The sequence below is a fragment of the Phragmites australis genome, chromosome 3 (genome assembly GCF_958298935.1).
Source record: "Phragmites australis chromosome 3, lpPhrAust1.1, whole genome shotgun sequence".
Taxonomy (NCBI): Eukaryota; Viridiplantae; Streptophyta; class Magnoliopsida; order Poales; family Poaceae; genus Phragmites; species Phragmites australis.
This window is the reverse complement of record NC_084923.1, coordinates 5,427,233-5,448,815: the sequence shown is the minus strand read 5'-3', so window position 1 is coordinate 5,448,815 and position 21,583 is coordinate 5,427,233. Positions and strand designations below refer to the sequence as shown.

Below are 21,583 nucleotides of genomic sequence, written 5' to 3'. Positions count from 1 at the left end.
TCGATAAGCAAGTCTAGTGAACTCGTGACCAAGGATGAGGTTGCTGCTCCAAATAGGCACCATCAAAGCCTAGGTCGATCTGCATCACCAAGATACACGTGGGACCATGTAGACCACTTACACACCACAAAATGATGATGTTGTTGAAGCTCTATGATCTATAGGAACACTCGTCGTGTATGCTGCAACAACAACTGAGCTTCCTCTTAGGGTGCCTCCTAATGCGCCCTAGCCACTAGTAATCGAACTGTAGAACAAAATTGAAAAGCAATTCAATGTATTTACTCGCCATATTTGAAGCATTGTATAGGAAAATTTCGTACAAATGTAAAAGGCAAATCGATCGAAAATTATAAGCAATTTGTTGCATCTCTGCAAGCAAAAAAGCAATTCGGTGATCTAATATGTAGCTGCACCGGTGTACGAGAATCAGGTCATCGCGTCGTGAGGTCACATGCTAGGGTCAAGGCATGGGCGAAGGAGCGTGGCCGCTGTGGACGAGGAGGTGGCCGCCTGATCCATGACCTCCAGCTCTCATGTCAGGATCTCGTAGACCACGGTCGCTGGGATGACAAGGGCTACCTCCTCCGCAGTTGGCACCACTGAGGCTGTGAAGGCGGACACCAGCTATCTCTCTGTGTCCACTATGGGCAACGGGCAAATCGCTACGGATAGGGCTGCAGCCACCTCCTGCCTCCCGGGCGCTCGCACGAAAGTGATGGCGGGGTCACCTAGGGGTGCACGCGCGAGACGGTGGAAGTGCCGAGGCAGCACTGAGGCACGAAAGCAGTCGGATTTAGCGAATTGGATGCGGGGGGACGGCCGACGAGCCCCCATGAGTCTGGATCTGTTGGGGGGGGGGGGGGGAGAGAGAGAGAGCGAGTCGAGGGTGCGCGCGAGACGGTGAAAGCATCGAAGTAGCACAGAGGCATGAGAGTAGCGAGATCCAGCAAACTGGATGGGGGTGGCCGCGAGCTCCCATGCGCTTGGATCTATTGGGGGGAGAGAGAGCACATGAAGAGCTTAGGTAGCACCGCACCGCAAGGGTGGCCGGATCCAGCTATTCCACGCCGGGGGGATGGCCAGTGAGTCCTCATACTCTTTAATTTGTTGCACAGAGGGGGGGGGGGAGGGATTGATGAGGGAGAGGATGAGTCGATGTCTTTTGCAGAGAGAAATGATGAGTCTATGTGATGAGGAGGAGATTATATATATGTAACGAGATGGATCAGATAGATACACGTGCAGGTGTGTGAGCAAATGCATGCACATTTGGAACGAAGTCTTTACCTTGTAATTTTTATCTCTTCTGTTCATATATACATAAGAGATGGGAGGAGTACGCAAAACTCGGATCGATTGAATAATGAGAAATCTCATCATATGATGTAAGCTGTTCATGTCGTGTAGGTAGATAAGGCTATAATTCGGCCTGGGATACACTGCTGGGCCCATATGGAACAAAGTATCCGGTCGCAGGCTGACCGTTCAGTGCGAGCAGCGTTTGGGCTGCTTTTCCTTTTCCTTTACCTTTTCGTCTCTGAGTCAATTTGGGCTCGGTTTGATATATCATTTGTTTGCAACTGATTTTTTTTTCTGTTTTCTTAAGACTCTGTATCAAACCTCTATTCTTCTTTCTCCTTAATTCATAGGCAGCGCTCTCCTGCCTTTTTTTTAAAAAAAAAATATTTGCAACTGGAACGTTAGAAAACTGCTTCTGGTGTCGACAGGAAAGCACCCAAGCCTACAAAGACCGGCGTCGTGACTCGTGAGGGCTGCGCGTACCACGCTGTGCAAAGCCAGCTTTCACGCGGAGGCTCGCGGAGTCAGCGGTGCGGCGCTGTACTGTACGTGTCAGCGGTGTGACATGTGAGCACGTCCATGGTGGGGTTTTTAGCCATTTTCGAAAATAATTTTTACAAATAAGTCCTTAAAAAGCATTGCATTCATACTATGCCACAATATTTAACGTCCTCGCTTCATCCTACGGCGTATCTAGTATATGTCTAAAAGGACTATATTCGCTATAATCACTAAAAATAAAGAGATTGTAACGAGTATGTTTTTTTTATGTATGTAATTTTAATAATTAATAACAACATAATCAAAGTAAGTGCCAAAATATAAATAAAATTAAATATAAAATACACAAATAATGAATGTCAACAATTTTAAAGTGCACAATAACTTACTTAATGCTGCCTAAATAGGTCGTGCATACTAGGCCGGTCTAAGCCCCATCACTGTAGGTACGATCTATGCATGGTATGATGCCACAAGTCATGCCTGGGCCGAGCACACGGCACGACACGACCCGACTTAGTAGGGCTGGTATGGGCATGACATGGGCATAGCCTGACATGCTTGGGCCTGTCCAGGCACGGTCGGTTCGTTAGGCATGGCACTGTAGTGGTCCCGCTCGGGCCGGTCGGCCCGCTAAGAGCCGTGTGTGTGGGGTCGGCCCGGTGGGCACGGTCGGTGTGAGTGGACCGACTGGGCACGTGGAGGCACGACCGGTGAACAAGTTGAATGATCATCAGTCGACCCATTTAACCTGTTTATTTTGAATTTTGTAGCCATTTTGTGACCGTTTAGATTAAAAAATTGATTTTTTTTGTAAAAGCCGCCAATTTTTAGCTATAAATAGAGAACCACCATGCCCTTACATTCCGTACCAGTAACAACATTTACTTTCTTGTTTCCTCCTCTCATTCTTGTCTCAAAGTTCCTAAGAATTTACAATAATTTGGCAAAATTAGTTTGAATTATTGTCAAAAATCTGAGAAATTCTAACACCCTCATCCTACTGTCTTGAAGAAATCTTGGTAATTTTTTGAATCGTTGTTTTTCTTGTTTCTTCTATTCTTTGTTTGTTATTTGATTATTTTTGACTTTGAATATTTGATTTTTTTAGTGTCATTCGACATTAAGCATGGACGTCAGTGGTCGTGATCATGATAATACGTCCATCAATCCTGATTTTTTTCTTCTAGGACTCAAAGGGGACTACGACTCCTTTGATAGCGGTGCTACAAGTTACAGACCCAACGATGACTCCCTAGCAACACCTACATCGTCAGGCTCTACAAGTGCATAAACGTCAGCAAGCACCGGCTCTAAAAGATCAAGAGCCACTACTTCTGAAGTTTGGTAAGACTCCAAAAAGATCTACAAAGAGTAAGGCAAGGTAAATATCTGGTATGCTAAGTGTTATATTTGCAACAATGAATTATCTGCAAAGCCCTCAGGTGAAATGGAGCAGTCGTGAAGCAAACGATGCTATAGTACACCCCGTTAACTATGTTCGTCATTGAGAGTATGATTTCATCAATGCTTGAAAATAGCCATGCCGCTTCAATGCAAGAGTGGACCTACCACTCAACATCAGTACGTCTGCTACATTTGAAGATTACATTAATCAAGCTCATAATCCTAGATTCACGTATGTTTCTAGATGGACAAGTAGTATGAATATGGTAAAGTACTACAATACGTGTCGTAGCAAGCTTAAATAAATATTGCAAATATATACATTTTTAGTTGTGTAGGACCGAGAATGGCGACTAGAGGGGGTGAATAGGTGCCGAAACAAATTTCTTACAATATTAATGATCTTCTCCTATTCTTTAACCTAACGCACCTCAAAAACACATGCAGAAGCAAGAGATATAAGAACAGATTACAAAACTTCCAAAACTAATGTTCCTTTTTGATGGATGAGAACTCTAGGTTCCATTTAAGACCATATCTAAATTCATAACGCAAGAAAAGCAGTCAATTAGAAGAAAAGCTTCTAAACACAAGAGAATTAATCACCAAAAAAAGAGATTTTTCCAGTTGATGGATCCAGATGGTTGAGATGATTTAAGACCAATTCATATAAGAATATTAACCCTCTAGCAATAAGAAGAACACCTTTTACATGACCCAAAAGGAGCAGCTCTCAAGAAAAACGGAAATCAACAAGAAAACAACAAAAACTTATACCAAAACACGAGAGCCAAAAGCAAGAGACTAGAAGAAGATTAACTCAAGCACATGCAAAAACACTCTCTTCATTAAGCTAAGAGGAACACCCTCTTTTGGCATATTACAAAGTATTTCTCTCACAAAATCTCTCACCTAAATATAGGCTAATCACCCATCTCTCCCTCTCCACACAACACAAGTGAAAAACTATCAAAAGTCTATAAAAAAAACTCTCTAAGGCTACTTCCTCAACCACCAGTCATACTCCTCTATTTATAGGCCAAAGGGGCTTGCTTAACTCTTAAGCAATCCTGTCCCTAAATTACTCTTCCCTAACAATGCACTCTCACCTACCACTTGGGGTAGTTTCGTCTAAAATTTTCTCTATCCATCGGATAGTCATGACGCATTCATAACTTAGCTTTGCCTTGATACTAGCTTCACGATGTTTCCACATGCACTCCATCATTCCACGGTTTTAAAGTAAAACCACGAAACCACCTTACACGCTTCTTAAAGCGTGACTCATTGTCGCTAGCTCTGACCCTATGCAAGTATCCCGATATCGACGCGTGTAATCTGTCTTGCGATCTTGACTATCGGCAAGTCTCTCTCGCTCCCGATCCATCCGGGCCACTTTGTCACTTGCGTCGGTATCCCTTTCGTTTGACTTTGCCAACATGCCATCTTCATCCTTCCTTCGATGCTTTGCCTGACCTCTATTTGCATAAATAGGATCACCCTTGACTTCGTTCAGCCTCCTCAATCGTCCAGCAGCAAGCACCCCGCTTAGCCCCGATCATCCCATCGTTAGCTGTCAAATTACATCTATCACCTGCACAACACAAGACAAGCAAACTCATATCTCCAAACCATCTCTAATTATTTCCAAATCAATATCCTCAGCTTAAGATAAATCCCAGAAAAAATCTTGAACGCCGGACCACAACTCCTTAGCGCCGAACCATCCGGCGTGTTCAACTCCCTAGATTGGTCGTCTTGAATCCTCTCTACAAGAAATAGTCTGACGTACACAATTTCTCATCGCCAGACCATCTGTCATGCTCATTTCCACTAGAAAACCATTTTGCAATCTCTCTACAATAAATGTTCTGGTGTATTTTTCGACGTTCACATCTTTCATCACCAGACCATCCAGTGCATGTAAGTCCACTAAAGCTGATTTTCAACCTCTCTATAAGAAATGCTCTAGCATTCACAGTGCCCATCGTTGGACTATCCGGTGTGCACTTTAGCTTTTTCTTCTGAATTGAAATGCTCCGGTGTGTACACCATCTGAACGCCGGACCATATGGCGCGTTCATTTTCCACAACGCCGGATCATCCGGTGTGTACAATTTTCCTGGACTCGAAAATAAACACATCAACTCCATTTTCTCTACAACTTTAGTTAGTCATGATCATAATTAGTACATATACATGCTCATACAATCCAAAAATTCTTAAACCAAATCAATGCACTTGTCAATCATTCGTCACATATAAACCAAGACATATTTCAACTTGGTTTCTCAAATTACTTTGACCTCAAACATATGGGCAGGTAGAGGTAGAGAGGATTATCTTAGTATGTTTGCTTATTTTGTTAATAATGAATGAGAACTGAAAAGAGAATAATAGATTTTCGGTTGATTGACAACATGCATGCTGGTAAAAATATTGCTGAAAAAAATATCTCAAGTAGTTGAAGACTTTGGTCTCACAAATAAAATATTTTCTATCACTTTAGATAATGTCGATGTAAACTCTAGAGCAATTGATATTCTTACTCCGTTGTTTAGTACACATGTTAAAACTTTTGTGAACTCTGTTGTCTAGAGCAATAGATATTCTTACGTCAACGTTGTGTTTGTCATATTATCAATCTTATAGTAAAATCCAATTTAAATAGGTTATCACAATACCTAGATAATTTTCGTACTGCAATATTTTATGTGCTCTAACCAACGAATAGCAGCAAAAAAAGTAATATTGTGTTGCGATTGGTGTGCATTCACGTAAGTTTACTGTGGATATACCGATAAGATGGAACTCTACTTTCTTGATGTTAAAAAATATTATACCATATAAGAACACATTTGGTGTGTTTATTAATACACATTATTATTAGCATGGGGGTCACACTTTACTCACCGAAGCGCATTGGTATATTACCAAATGGATATTAGAGTTTCTTGATTTTTTTATGATTCAACCGTGAGTTTATCAGGAGTTTATTATCTAATATCTTATTTAGTAGTGCATAGTATTGTTAAAATTGCTACTCATTTAAATAATTATGAAAATGACAATCCTCTAAGAGATTGTGTAGTTCCTATGAAATCTAAATTCTTAAAGTATTAGAAAAAATTCTTTTGTTGTACACCTTTGCGTTTATTTTAGATCATAGAGCTAAATTTGTAGGTTTTTGTAGGTTTCTCTCAATTCTAGTGATGCTCTTAGCCATAATATTCTAATTATTATACTAATATTTATTCTAAGTTACTCAAAGTTTATATTAAATATGAAACAAAATATGACGGAGTTCGCCTGCAACGACCTCCACTAGCACCCACAATAAGTAAGAAGATGAAAACATAGGAAAAAAATATTAGGTGGAGGTTCTTCATCAAGAAGTTCAGACTCTTCGTCACAATCATCTACGAGCGCTGGAATTCCAACATCCAGAGGGAGCTAACTTCCTTCATCAACAATGACATTATCAATCATGAACAAGAAAATTTCAACATACTTCAATTGTGGCATGAGTATAAGATGAATTATCTAATATTTTCACTGTTAGCACGAGATTTATTAACGGTTCCCATATCTACAGTTTTTTCTAATGTTACCTTCAGTCCTACTGAAAGGATAATCGAAGAGAGAAAACAAGTCTGTCAAGTGAAATAGTGAAAATACTCTTCATAGTAAAAGACTACGAACAAGCTGAAGCACGAATGCAACACACTGCAGAGAACACTGAACTTGAAGCTTCATTCAAAAATTTGTATCTAAATGTTGATGATAATGTGTAATTTCTAATTTTCTAAGCTAGGTTGTACTCTTTTTTCCTTTGCTAGAAAGATTTTTAATGAGGCAATCTATCAATAAAGCTCATTTTTTAGAATGAATTATGCGTCCCTATTATTTCTGATTTTTTTTATTTTTCATAATTTTTATTTTTTGTCGAAAATGATCAGGACCTGCCACTCATCTCTCAATCTCTCATCTTGGCCTATAAATAGGCACGAACCATGCATGGAGCCACCATCCCAAACTCCCTCCCAGTGAACAACAAAGCCACTTGCCCACTTCAACAAAATAATTTCATATTTCTATTCATAGATCAAGACACCGAGAACTCAGGTGGATGGTCATAGGTGTGAAAACATTTTGGAGATGTCTTTAAAGAAATTAACAGGGAACAAGTAAGATTTGCTAAGTGTAATATATGCTGTCATGAATTAGGTGTCAGGTCTACAAATGGAATGAGACACTTGAGTAAACATATTAAATATTGGCCAACCTCGACAGTGCGAGACTGATAGCTTGCAATACAGGCAGACGGCCATTGTATGGTACTGGACACGATGTGCTCAGGACAGACCTAGCTGAGAAAGTGAGTTGGAGCATTACCTCTATTAAATACAGAAAATTTCTTGTACAAAAATATGACACATACAGTTTTTAAAAAGAATAATTAGGTGTATTTAACATGTATGTTAGGATCAATTTTATTATGCATGCGGTGATATTATAAGTGATATATAGTTCTATATTGAATAAAGTAATTTTATTGAAATAAATACCAGAGCCTACAAGACAGCGGCGGAAGAACAGAAGAGAACTCCTATGGATCTTCTGGGTACACCACAAGCAATCGACTGGGGGTAATATGACATGGAATGCTCTATCTTCAGTCAACGGTCTTTAGCTTTCTTGAACTCCTTGTAGTCTTCTCTAACTGAGTAGCATTTATTATTAGAAAAAGCAAGCATGAGTACATATCATATTCTGCAAGTGTAGAAAAATATGACATGAGACTTAAGTCAAGAAAAAGTTAGACACTGATTTACTGCACTAATCAACCTTAACCTATAACTCCAAGAATTAGACATCCTATTTACTAAGTATGAAGACACAACTTAAACAAGAGAAACAACTCATCGGATTCTATCTGACTACCAAACTCACTAGATATTCCATATTTGGGCTACCATAAATCACCAGGTAATCCCATTACTTGGCTACTCGATCATTCATACTAGAACCCTGATCCCAATTAATCAAGAAGAAGTCCAAGCTGCTCTTGACCGTGAGCACGGTTGATCGATCAGTTTTATACTTTGCAAAGGTTGCTCATCTTTCCCCACGGGTTATGATTTCATCACCCGTATTACTAGGTGACAGTCTCCATATTACTGTGCCGGCCAAGCACTTACACAATTCCTATGGTGTGTCGCCAAGAGATCACTACAAGACCTTTACAAAGCTCCCGCTGACCCGTAAGCACCCACTGATATTTCACCGTTAATAGTGATTCTATCACTGCAGAAGGCTATCTTGTGCCACTCAACCGTTCAATAGTGCCCACAGAATCAGAGGGGTGGCTAATTAATTGGTTAGACGTTACCCATATAGGCCCTATGGATGGTTACAATTTAGCTTGGTTACATGCTTCAAGAACCAGTCCTTAGGACTCCACATAGGAACAGACACATTCCCATCGCGCAGCACAACACATGCGTCTTCTTGCATCATCCTCAAACCAACCATCTTATTAGGATCCCTATATCATGTTGCTACAAAATTATCATTCCTGGTTCATGGTGCAATAGACATTATTCATGTTCAAATTATAACCCGACCAGACGGTGACTAGCATATCTACCCTTTAACCTAAGGACTCATCAATGGCGACAAGGAAGATGATACAAATACTAATAAACCCTAATCATAGGATTCTAATTTAGACAAGCATATATGAAGGATAAACAACTAACTTAAAATCCTAGAGTAGGTGCAAGATGTTCAAGGACACTTGCCTGGATGCTGCTCATGATCTTCGTAAACTCGGTTCTGGCATATCTCGAAGTCTCAACTTTGTAGCTCATCAAATCTCTAGAAACACCATATTCTGCTCACAAGATCTACCGACAAAAGAGAGAGCACAAAACAACTAAGAAACAATACACTAAACAGAGATAACATATCATAAAAACTTTATGGTTGGATAGGTCATGAGATTAGATGAACCAAGGAGTGCTGTTTGGATTTGAATGAAATTTGTTGAACAAGATTTGAAAAGATGAATTCTATTTGAATCATAAGGGCTAGAACAGAATTAACTATAGCAAGGTTTAACGTGTAAATATCCTAAATAGGAAAGTAAAGATACAAATAAGGGATCGCTAGAGGGGTTGTTTGGGATTCTTACCAAGAGAGAGATTAGAGAGCAGAGCAGGGGAGTTCAGCGTGAAGGAGTCGGCCGACGGTGGGCTCTCGGCATCGCCAGTGGGGAAAAGGCATGGGGTTGATGGAGATGGCGCAGACGGGGTCATCGCGCAGCCATGAACTTGTGGAGAGCTCAGTTTGACCTGAGGTACAGAAGGACACGCACACCGACGAGTTGAAGGCGACGAAGTGTACGATTAGATGGCGACAACAATGGCAATCACCGATGTTGATGTTGGGCAGCAATGGTGTTTCAACAAATCAAGGAGAGCACGGGTGTAAAACGCAAGAAGACAAGCTCGGTTTTATGGTTGGTCTTGTCAGAGAAGTTTCAAGGTAGCGGTCAAAACAGAGATGAACGTTACCATCTTCGATGGTGACCGCACACAGACATAGCAAAGAAGATGCGCGTGTTCTCGTAGATTGGCTGAGAACTTTGAGAAACTAACTGAATATAAACGTTCATATTTCTTGAGAACACAATGCTAGGGCAGAGTTTTGGATAAAAATTTACCTAAAAATGAGATCAAACAGCGGAGATGGGAAGGGTGATGGTTGTGGCATGCTTCGATTAGCAACCATGTTTCGGTTGTGTCGCTACACAACAGGTGAAGAGCTCCTGGGGTCACGTAGAAGACTCTATGGGACACTCCATGACGTAGTCGGTGCACCCATAGGGTCGCTAGATCAACAGGAAACATGGACTAAACCCGCAATGCATGTGCATAACTTATCCAGACAGGGGCAACAGCAACACCGATCGCGATCCCAGTGGCTTCAGGGCTCAAATAGCTGATCTGGTTGGTGAGGGCATGGGGAACATCTAGGGACACATGCTTATCAAAGGGTATGGCGATCCGAGCTCTGCCGTCCAGGGAACACCGATGCCATTAGCGATGGCGCGCCTATCCGCGACGGCGAAGACCATGGCAGCGTGACGATAGATCTGAGGGGATGAGGGTTTGCCTAGGGATCACATGGGACAATAACACAGGGGAAAGGATATGGGGAAGGGGTGGTCCTCACCTTGCTGCGATGGTCGGGGAGGTGGTCGTCGGGGTGCTGAACGGCAGCATCGGCGACAAACATGGCATTGGAGGTTTGGCTCGTGTTTCCATTGCATTGCTGCCGATACGAGTGAACCCTCCTATGTTTGCATATAAGAGATGATGGGACACACCATGACATGGGTGGCACGGCTGGATCTTCCCTGAATCATCAGGAACGCCGATGGATTTTTTGGTTCGTGCCCTGGACGGGAGTAGATGTAGAGCAGCGTAGACGACAACATAGATCCCGGTGTCATATGTCCTCCTCTGGACAAACTATCTTGGAACATGGTGGGGAACAACTTGGGGCACATTTTGGCAAAAGATCAAGGTATTTGGCTGGATGTATCGCCAGGAACGTGGATGCCAACTGATGATGACATGGCTATCCGTGACAATGAACGGTGCCTAGGCAGGGCAGCAACGGTGGATAGGATTTGGGGGAATGAGAAAGGGCAGGGGAGGCATGCTGGACCTATTTATAGAGCTAGGGGAGCCTGGCCACGAAGTGGGGAGAGGAAACGACCGGAGTTGGAAGACGAAATGAACAGGTGGAAGACAAAATGAACAGCTCAGGTTCGAGGATGGTATCTTCACCGTCTGGACTCTAAATTGGACTTTGTTTGACTCTATCTTGTAGTACTCGAAAAGACTACAACTTTGGTATTTATTGGAACTTCTGAAAATGCTATTTTGATTTCCAAAAATGCATCACAAGATAAACTATTCGAATTCAGCCTTATCTGCGCAACAATGATCTTTTGGGCAATAACTCCTAGATCCATTATCCAAATGCGGACTTCCTTATGTGCAAATGGAAGCTCTCGACGAGGCATACAACTTTGTTATTGTCAAGATTTGCATTTGAGCCAGTATTAAACTCCGAAACTATGTGAGAAGATAACGCTGAGCGATAAGGAGTAACTGGCAGCTGGAGTAATAACCATTAGAGACAATTGAAGCGTCGGTTATGACCTTGAATTGAGGAAAATAAAGAGGGAATTGATGAGGGGATTGAATGAGAACAACAACATATTTATTATTGGCAAATAAACAGCTGGTACACCTTAAATTTATCGGTTTTGGGAGCTCCAATGAGCAGCCATAGAGTCAAAAAGGTGAACGGCGTTGTTCATGTCCTCCTCTTAATCTGGAGATGGACGGAGGGACAGGACAGCTTAGACCATCTTTGGTATGGGAAGGAATTAGGGTGAAATAATGATATAAAAATTTAGAGCTTTGGAGAAATGGTAATAAGATATAAAATAAAAGAAATTGATATAGAAATTTTGGATAATATTGGAAAAATGGAACAATGATTTATCCAACATTGAAATTTCTTAACCTATTCTAATATTTTATAAATACATTTTTCATCACACAAAACAAATTCTTTTTAAACTATATAAAAATTAGAAAAACTTTCAATTTTTTTTTAAATATTTTATTATTTTAAAATAGTCATAACCCAAAATCAGAAATTTAGAGTGTGGCAGAGGAGGCGTCGTATGGTGCCATCGAAACCTGGTCAGAAGCATCATGCACTGTCCACAGTATCACGAGATGTCTCCAAGAGACTGAAACAAACTTGTGCACAAGACAGCAAACAAACTTGAGAGATAGGCTCAATTCCACAAATTTTGTCAGAAGAAAGCACTTCAGAATTGAGGGTAATGATTACATATGTGTCCTATGCAATCAAGATGTGGAAGAGACTACCTATCATCAGTTTTTCAGTGTCTATTCAGTGAGATGTCGGACCTACATTGGCGTTAACTGGAATCACTCCATCGATTTTTTTTTAACATGATACAAGAAATGAGAAACATCTTTCGACACTCCTTCATGGAAGTCTTCACAATCGCGGCCTGGAAAATTTAGAAGCAGAGAAATTTGAAGATCTTCCAGAGAACTACACCTGACTTTAGCAATTGGAAAGCTTGGTTCATACATAACCTTTCTTTACATCAGAATAGAATGAATAGTGATCTAAACACCTCGGTCTCCACTTGGCTGGATGGCCTTGTATAGTTTCTTCTTTGCTTCCTCCTGAGCTTTGGCTACTTCTGTTGTACAGGAACTCTCTCTTCTGATGACTCCTTTATATTCATAATTTTTTTTCCTAACAGTAGGGGCATCCCTTACTGTCTCCCTTAAAAAAACAGAGAGAGCAAACAAACTATGCATCGTGCTGTTCAAAATGTCAGCAGCAGAAACCAGATCCAATTGTTTTACAGAAGCATCTTGTCCAGCAAACAAAATACACCCGCAATTTCACTACATAGTTACATACAACACAACAACACGTCATCGAATAAATTACAACTTTTCAAATTTCCCCCTCGCACCACCATAAAAAAACGAAAAAAAATTCACAGCACAAGAGCGAAACATCTTGGAAGATCTGCAGTACGCCACCTTACTGTAAATTTACACACCTCGCTCACGTTACTAACACATCACCAAAAAGGAATGCACATTTTGTTATTTCGCAGCTTTATGCCTCCTCCTGCCCAGGAACGTGATGATGCGCAGGAAGAACGACACCTTCTTTACTTTCGTCGTCTTCGCATGCAAGGCCAAGTCGTTAGGGCTGCTCCTCCCGGACACGTCCGACAGCGGATGAACCAAGGCACAACTGTCTTCTTTGCTTGCGCACTTCGTGTCTCCACTGCACTTGACGATGATCTCCACGGCGTTTGAAGGTTTGGTTTCCGATTTTGAAGCTTCACCAGCCTTGCGGCGCTTACCATTTTCCTCTCTCCATTTCCTCAGTTCTTGCTCCATAGCCAGCTTGCCTTCGGTGGCTCTGTCGGCCTGCTCTGTGGCAGCGAGCAATACCTGCTTTTGTTCTTCCAAGGCCATGGAGATTTCGTTCAGTCCTGATAAGGTGCATGACTCGGACGCCTTGGCCGCCTCAACTTGTGCAATTGCAGCAGCTGTCCTCTCGTGCACAAGCTCTTCTGCCCGATGGGACTTCTCAATCAGAGATGTGTACTCATCTAAGTCAAGCGTGATCATCTCAGGAGAGCTTTGCTGTTCGATGTTTACTGCAGCATTGGTGTCCTCCAATCCTCTAAGAGCATTACGTGCCAAACTCTCGGACTCTTTCGCTGCTTCTGTCTCCCTCAGAACTGCCTCAAGCCTGAATTCCATAGTGCTCAGACTAGCCTTCGCTTGCTCCACTTCTTCCTTGGTCTTTCTTAGTTTCTCCTGTGCCTTGGTAGCAATAGACTTAGCCTTGTCAGCTTCCTGGGCTGCATCTTGCAGAACCTTGGGCAACCCAACCATTCTATCTCGACGCTCCTTCTCCTTGGCCTCAACTGCTTCAAGTTCCTGCTGTGACAGTTTAATCTCCAGCTTGAGAGAGGAAATAGTTATGGATGCCATCGCTTCCTTCTGCTGCATGGTGGCAAGTGTTGCTTTCTCTTTGTTCAACTCTGATTTGAGCGATGCAACAGTAACTTTCAGAGCACATACTTCATCTCTCATCTCAGCTATGCTTCTCTTGTGCTCCTCGAGCTCAATTCTCGATAAAATGTTTTCTTCTTGCATGGATTTATGAGTTTCACTTTCTTGTTCTCGTGCTTTCTCAATTAGGTTTGCCTCCATACAAGTGGCCAGCTCATTCTTGAGATTGAGCAACAAGCTGGATGCTGTATCAAGCTTTGATTTCAGTTGTTCAAAAGAAGAAAACTTCTTGTTGAATTGATTCAACTCCGCTTCTGCTTGCCTAAGATCCTTATCCCATGTAAAGCAATCCTCATCTTGCACCATGGACGTGCCTTTCTTGCGTTCTTCAGCATCATGGCATGAGGCATGAGCCAAATCCAACACGCCCTTCAGTTGTTTGAGCTGTACAGTGAGATCCTCAACTTGTCTCTCAGCCTCTTTGAACAATATGAAGGCTGCCCGAGCTTTTCTAATGAAAATATCCCGTTCGATCAATAAAGATTCATAATCTTCTTGTACTTTCCTTGACTCATCCTCCACAAACTTCAGTTTGGCCACCAATGCTCCGTGCCATTCTTGGATAATCTCCAATTTCTCCTTTACCACAACATTATCATCACTGGTAGCTCCCTCATCCATATCTTTTAAAATAAATTGAAACAACTCCAAGTCCTCCTTGGCATCCACCTCTTCAGCTTGTTGCCTCGCCAGGACATGTTCCAGCTCCTCAATAAGCTTCCTTGTTCTCTCAAGCTCATTGAATACTGACAACTTTGCAGCCTCTACAGCTTCTGCTTGACATTTACATTCTGAAATTTCGTTCTTCATCTTATCAAGCTCAAGTGCGATATGGCCACTCTCCTGGATATACCAAGATTGCTAATCTTAGATAGAGATCATACAGGAAAGGAAGTTAAACCGATGTTTGAAAAAGAAAATAAAAAAATCGACTGGTCATTGACAGTGATGAAAAAAATCGGTTGATCAGTCGATTAATCGAGGATCGGCAGGGCAACGAGTAGATTAGCCTGTTATCAGCTCTAAAATCAGTAGGGCAGCGAGCAGGGCGGCGGAGGTGAGGTTGAGGGAGCAGGCAAAGGCATGACGGTGGGGAGGAGGGAGGAGGCGCGGCGACAGGGAGCAGGCGGAGGCGCGGCGGCTGGGTAGGAGGCGGAGGCGGCGTGGAGGGCTCAGGAGGCGGATAGGGATGGGCGGTGTGAGACTGAGTATGAGTAATAGGAGAGGGTTGAAACCCTAGTGGGTTGGTGGGCTGGGCCAACCCAATTCCTTTCCTTTTTCTCTTGTTTCTTTTTCTTTTCTATTTTTCTGTAGTTTTTATTGTTTACACATCCTTTATACCTACAAAGCTACAACCAAATATTTTGATGTGTATTAATCACAAATTAATGTGCTATTTCATAAATACTGTTATTATTTATTTTATACCAATCGATTAATAATCAACCGATTAATTCAGTTAATCCCCAATTGGAATTAACCGATTAATCCCTACTCCCCGGCTGGCTGAGCAGCTACCGATCACTGATTTTTTGAACAATGGTCATTGATACAAATTAGAGCATGCTCATAGAGTTGTAACAGATACAATCCATATAAATAAAATAAAAGGAAGGGAAAGAATTCTAAGTTACCTGGGCTGGCTGTGTTCTGCGAGTTTTCCAGTTGATGCTGCCACCAAATTTTGAGGCAGCGACCTTTACTGATGCAATGTGGGTCGTAGTATCAACAATAGTTTTATCTGTTCTCAAGTACTTCCCGGTGCTCGATCTGCTCACAGGTGCAGGCACCTTTTGTCGTGTGTCTGCTAGGCTCATTTGGCGCTTATGCAATCTATGCACAACCAGTGGCTTATCTTCTTTCACCTTTTTCAGGATGGCAGGTGGTGTTTCGCAAGTAACCTTATCAAAATCAGTACAAGAAGTATCATCTTGGACCCCTTCACTTAACCTAAGCAAAGACTGTGACGCTGCACAGACGTTTACTTCTGAAGATTCCATTGTGATAGGATCACCTTGAGCTTCCTTTGATTCATAAGCCTCGCTAGAGGGTGATGGAAAACCTTCAGGAACTTCATTGGTGGATGGATGTTCACTATTGTCCGCTTTTAGTGAAAGGGTGACAGTATCACCAACAGGGACCTTTTGTTCCACTAAAATTTCTTGCAAATTGCTTTTGTTGTCAGTCAATATGAGACTCATTAACTGTTCTTGCTGCATTGATGCCTGAAAATTGGCACTCACTGTGTTCGATTTCATTGTGACAGAATCACCTTGGGCTTCCTTTGATTCATAAGCTTCAAGAGAGGAAGATGGAAAACCATCAGGAACTTCAATGGTAGATGGCAATTCACTGTTTTCTACGTTTGGTCGAAGGATGATAGAATCACCAACATGAACCTTTTCTTCAAATGAAATTACTTGCAAATTGCTTTTGTTGTCAGTCAACATGAGGCTCATAGGACGTTCTTGCTGCATCGACGCCTCAAAATTGGCAGTCGCTGTATTCTGAAGGTTGCTATGATCATTTTCATCAGTACCTTCAATTAGCTTAGGCTTTACCAAACTTTGCAAAGATTTTGGTGAGGATAAAGCTACAATTTGAGATGAGTCAGCCTCTTCGATATTCTTTTCTGCCATTCTTCCAAGCCGCAATTCAACAAATTCTATATCAACTGAAGAAGAAACATTGAAGATGAGAATTAGGATGGACAACAAAACAGTCAAAGCCTACACTTGAGTTAATTTTGATTTTACTAAAAGGAAATAACAGATATGTGCACGAACACAAGCTTAAACTGATAAAATGGGTTCATGAATGAAAATATTGATATGTCAGTCTACTGATCAAACTGATGCTGATCCCGAATTAACAAAGGAGTAGTCTTCATCTATGTACACAAGAACATTCAGAAATGATGGGAATTTGATAAAATTTAATTCACAGTGCATAATCATCTTGATAAGCCACAACCATTGACCTGATTGTTTCTCAGGTCAAAGCTCCTTTGAGCTAACTATTTTGGCTCCACAATGGGTATTCAATTATGGGAACATATGAATACCCCCACGATCTTTTTTATCTTTACATGTAAGCAAATTCCATGGTCAAACACAAGAACCCAAGACTCACAAAAGAACTTGAGAACTCTGAACTCATGAAACGAGATAATCAGATCAACTAAAAGAGAGGTGATCAATGTAACAGAAAACAACACATGAAAGGGTGGTATCTAGAAGACAAGTACATCAATCAGAAAGTGAACCAAAATCTAAAGACACAAGCATGAGCCAAAACTTACACAAGAAACACGCACCTCGGTACTTTATCTCGATGATGACTTGTATGTTTTTATCAAAGGAGATTTTGGCAATTAATGCTCGTTCTTGCAGGGAGAAGACTGGAGGCAGGACAGAATGAATTGAAGCGATGGAGAGCCACGTGGGAAGGGGACAAATACCCATATAATAATCACAGGACAAGACTTGGAACTGTTCCATAATCTAATATTTGTTTTGAGTTATATCTGTATTTTTTAAACATTATTTACTCCTTTTTATTGGTGTTATTTGCGCTAGCTGGATACCTAAGGAAATTGTGTGCCACTATGAATAGGAGCAGCTATATTGGCAGATATGCGCATATAACCTCATGATAGTTGGAAATTGTACAGATTTTTGGGCTTCAAGTTTTCCCCTATTGCAGTTTATTGAAGGTTGACATTTTGTTGGATGAATTATACTTCATACAACATATGTGATTTGTGCCCGTAGTTGGTTCAAATCATTGCAAATATGTATGTAAAGAAATTATGTGCAAAATAGGAGCACTTTCTACGTAAGCTAACATGTCTCAAGAAATTAGTTGAATATTCCCTATTTTTGTGAAAAAGCCAAGCCGGAAGTAAATACAGATTGTCTTGATTTCCACGGTAACAAATCACTGCATACCTAGCAAATGAAAAATAGGGAAGTTCATATGTTAAGTAGTAAAAATACTAATTTTTTAGGGATAAGAAAATAATGTTGGAAAGGGCTATTACAGAATAGCAGAACAGTTTTTACTGGCAATAAATGTTGAGGTGTGCCTGGGACGCCTCTCGGGACATTTGACATTTCTACCCCTCCTCTGTCTCTGTCCTACACTCCTACCAATTTGTCAGTACCATGAACCAAGCATTGTTTCTACGTTGCTTTCGGGGAAACAAAAACGAATACTTCATCTGGTTTGATGAATATTAGACCCTTTTGAATAATTCAATGCTACAAAATTAATATGTTCTGTCAGTCTTGTTTTCCTTATAAAAATGAGATACTTTGCAGGAAGAGAGAAGAGTGTTTGTTGCAGTAGAGTCTTCATCGCAGCATGCCCACCTGGACCACGAAAGTAATAACCTGCTAAGGTGAAGTATAGTTTTAAGAGTAACAAGAAAGTGGTGAATCCATACCTGATATGTAGTGGCGCAGCCCCAGCAGAAGCTTGGGGGGGTGCTACTTCTTCCACCTCAAAAGGGTCTAATATTCATCAAATCAGATGGAGTATTCGCTTTTTTCCCAAACTCTGGAGCTTAGTGGCAGCAGGGCTACTATGTTATCCCAATTAAGCTGACTCCCACATCTTTTGGCAATCCTTCTGATTCCATGTCCGATCGTAGCTGCTCATAAAAACTCCAGTTGCCAGCTGAAGCGTAAATGTTAGAGAGCATGACATAAGATCTTGACTTGCCATGCTCAGATTCGATGAGCATTTTCCCTATATATTCGCCAATTTTAGAATTACCATGGAATCTACATGCTCCAAGCAATGATTCAAGCAAACTCTCTAAGGGCCTGAATGGAATTGACCTAACAATATCATATGTTTCATCCAAGTGGCCAGTACGGCCCAATAGATCCACTATGCATGCATAATGCTCCATTCGTGGTGTGATGCCATGGTTTGTCTGTAGTGATTTTGAACAATGCTCGTCCTTGCTCTACATAGCCACTATGACTGCAGGCCGATAAGATACTAACAAAAGTTATGTCATCTGGATCCACTCCTGAGTCTATCATCATTGAGAAAAGATCAAGGGCAGCCTCACCATCCCCATACATGCTGTATGCGTTGATCATTGCACCCCAAGTGACTGAATCTTTTTCCACTGATCTATCAAAGAGCTCCCTTGCAAACGATATGCTTCCGCACATTGAATGCATGTCAATAAGAGCATTGAGAACCGAAATGGTTGCACTAAAACCCTTCTGAAGTATGAAAGACGTAACACATGCTGCGAAATCTGCATTTCCAAACTGTGAACATGCTGAGATGACTGCCAGCATGGTTACTCAATCAGGTTTGACATTACAGAAGAGCATATGCCTAAAGAAATCAAATGCCATATGAGCCTGATTGCATTGATCACATGCAGTCATTCCATACTATAATGTTTCCTTCACTCACCAAACTGAAAATTTTGCTGCAGTATTCTATATTGTTAAACCTGCTGTACATACTCATTGCTGATGTCAAGATGGATGTTTCCAGCCTGGTGAAATTTCGTACTGCATAGCTGTGTATAGACTTCCCTTGCAACTTACAAGATTTAGCTTCTAATCATTCTTAACCATGTGGTAAAACAAAGGCAATATCCTCTCAAATACATTGTTTTTGTGATATCCACTCATCAGAGCATTATAAGTGATCGTGTTCCTAGAACACAAGCTGTCAAAGAGTTGCTGACCTGCTTCAACAATACCACATTTGGTGTACATAGTAATGAGGCATTTGTAAGAGAAACATCTGAATTACACCCACTTTTGATTGCCAAACAATGAACAGATTCTCCAGCTGTGGCATCCTCAGACACAGAGAGGCTGCTGACGAGGCTAATCAGAGTAACTATATCATACTGCATGCCTTCTTGACGCATCTGGCAGAATAGCCTTACAGAAGCCTCTGAGTCTCAGATTTCAGCAAAACCAGATATTATAATGTTCCAAGATATGAACATCCGCAGTTCCATTTTCTGGAATAAGGTGTAGGAAGTTGAGATATCTCTGCAGTCAGCGTACATAGCTACGAGTGCATTCATCACACTCGGGTTGGACTCAAATCTGTTTCTAACAGCATATGCATGCATCAACTTTGCCACATCCAGATTTTTGGCGTGTCTGCATCACGAGATCACATTAATGACAGTTGTTGCATCTGGAGCAACACCTTCGACTTGCATCTTGCAGAACGTATCAAGAGCTGTGTCCCACTCATTGTTCACAAGGTACCCATAAATCATAGAGTTCCACAAGAGAAAGTTTTTCTCGGTAAAACAATGGAAAAGGAAGACAGCTGAATCCAATTCACCAAGCTTCGAATACATGGAAACAAGAGCACTGACAACAGAAACTTGCTCTGTAAGGCCAAACTTGATAGTCATACCATGCACAGATTCACCATGTTTTATACCAAAGGAATGACTGCAAGATGGAAGAACAGACACCACTGTGACCAGATTAGGCCCTAGGCCTGCACAATGCATCAATTTAAAAACCTCAAATGCTTCCTTGCAGTTGCCATGCTGCATGTATGCTGAGATCATGGAATTGCAAGATACCAATTCTTTCACAGGTTGCAGATTAAACACCAATCAAGATGGTGAAAGATCATCCAATGCAGCATACATTGAGATGAATGCAGATGTTAGGGACTCATCAGCAATCAACGCACATTTCAGTGCAAATGTGTGCAGCAAATGGCCGATATATCTTGCTCCAACACCACTGCACATACTACCGACAATACCAACAAGAGTGCTTGCATTCGCCCTCATGCCATTTTGTTGCATCTCCTGCAATGCCTCGACTGCTTCTCGGAAACACCCATTGCACGAGTAACCCGATACCATCGTGTTCCAGGAAATCAAGTCCCTCTGCACCATGCCATCGAACACTCTCCTTGACACATCAATCTGGCCAGCCTGAGCATACATGTCAAGGAGCGCAGTCTGCACACCAACATTGCCCCCATGCCCCGTCCTCAGAACCCTGCAGTGCACCTCTCTCCCCAACCGAAGTGCACGCCTTGATGACCGGAGGGAACGTGAAGTTGTCCGACCCGAAGCCACACAGCTCCCGATAAAGATCAAGAAGCTCTCGGTGGAACCCATGATCCGAGAAGCACTCCAGCGAACACCAACGCCGCGGACACGGGCTTGTCAAAGGAAAGATACCTCTAGACGAGGCCCGTGATGACGGAGGCGTCCCGGGTCGCGCCCGCCACGGCGAGCAGCGCGTGGAGCTCGCAGAGGCATTTCAGCGAACGGGTGTCGTGCAAGAAGCGGGTGAGGGCATCGAGCTGCGGAGCCGCCCTCGTTGGAGCTGATGATGCGAAGGATTTGGCGCGCGATTGCTTGGATTTGTGTAGGAGGCTCGAGATTTTGAGGAATTTGGAGACATAGCTGTGGTGCGTGACCATGCCATGGAGGGAAGGAGCATGGTCTGTATCCTAGGCGGGAAGGGAACCACATGTTCAACCGTTGTTTCTGGGTGTCGCCCTCTTACATAGGGAAAGGGACAAAAGGACTAGAGGGGTAACATGGGGAAATTTCTTGCCAGTTATACTGCATCAAATTCTTATAAAACTCATTTTTTTTCTAGAATACG

At 41.9% G+C, this 21,583-nt stretch overlaps 1 protein-coding gene and 1 pseudogene across 1 annotated transcript; both read right to left on the bottom strand.

Moving 5' to 3' along the window:
* Positions 1–12,956: 12,956 nt before the first annotated feature.
* On the bottom strand, positions 12,957–16,582 carry LOC133910457 (protein WEAK CHLOROPLAST MOVEMENT UNDER BLUE LIGHT 1-like). Its single transcript, XM_062352850.1, has 2 exons — positions 15,578–16,582; positions 12,957–14,783 (listed from the first exon to the last, which is right to left on the bottom strand). Exons 1-2 carry the CDS (start codon positions 16,580–16,582, stop codon positions 12,957–12,959), a joined length of 2,832 nt encoding a protein of 943 aa, XP_062208834.1.
* A 1,946-nt stretch (positions 16,583–18,528) lies between these two features.
* Positions 18,529–21,460, bottom strand: LOC133910455 (pentatricopeptide repeat-containing protein At3g16610-like; annotated as a pseudogene).
* Positions 21,461–21,583: the final 123 nt, after the last annotated feature.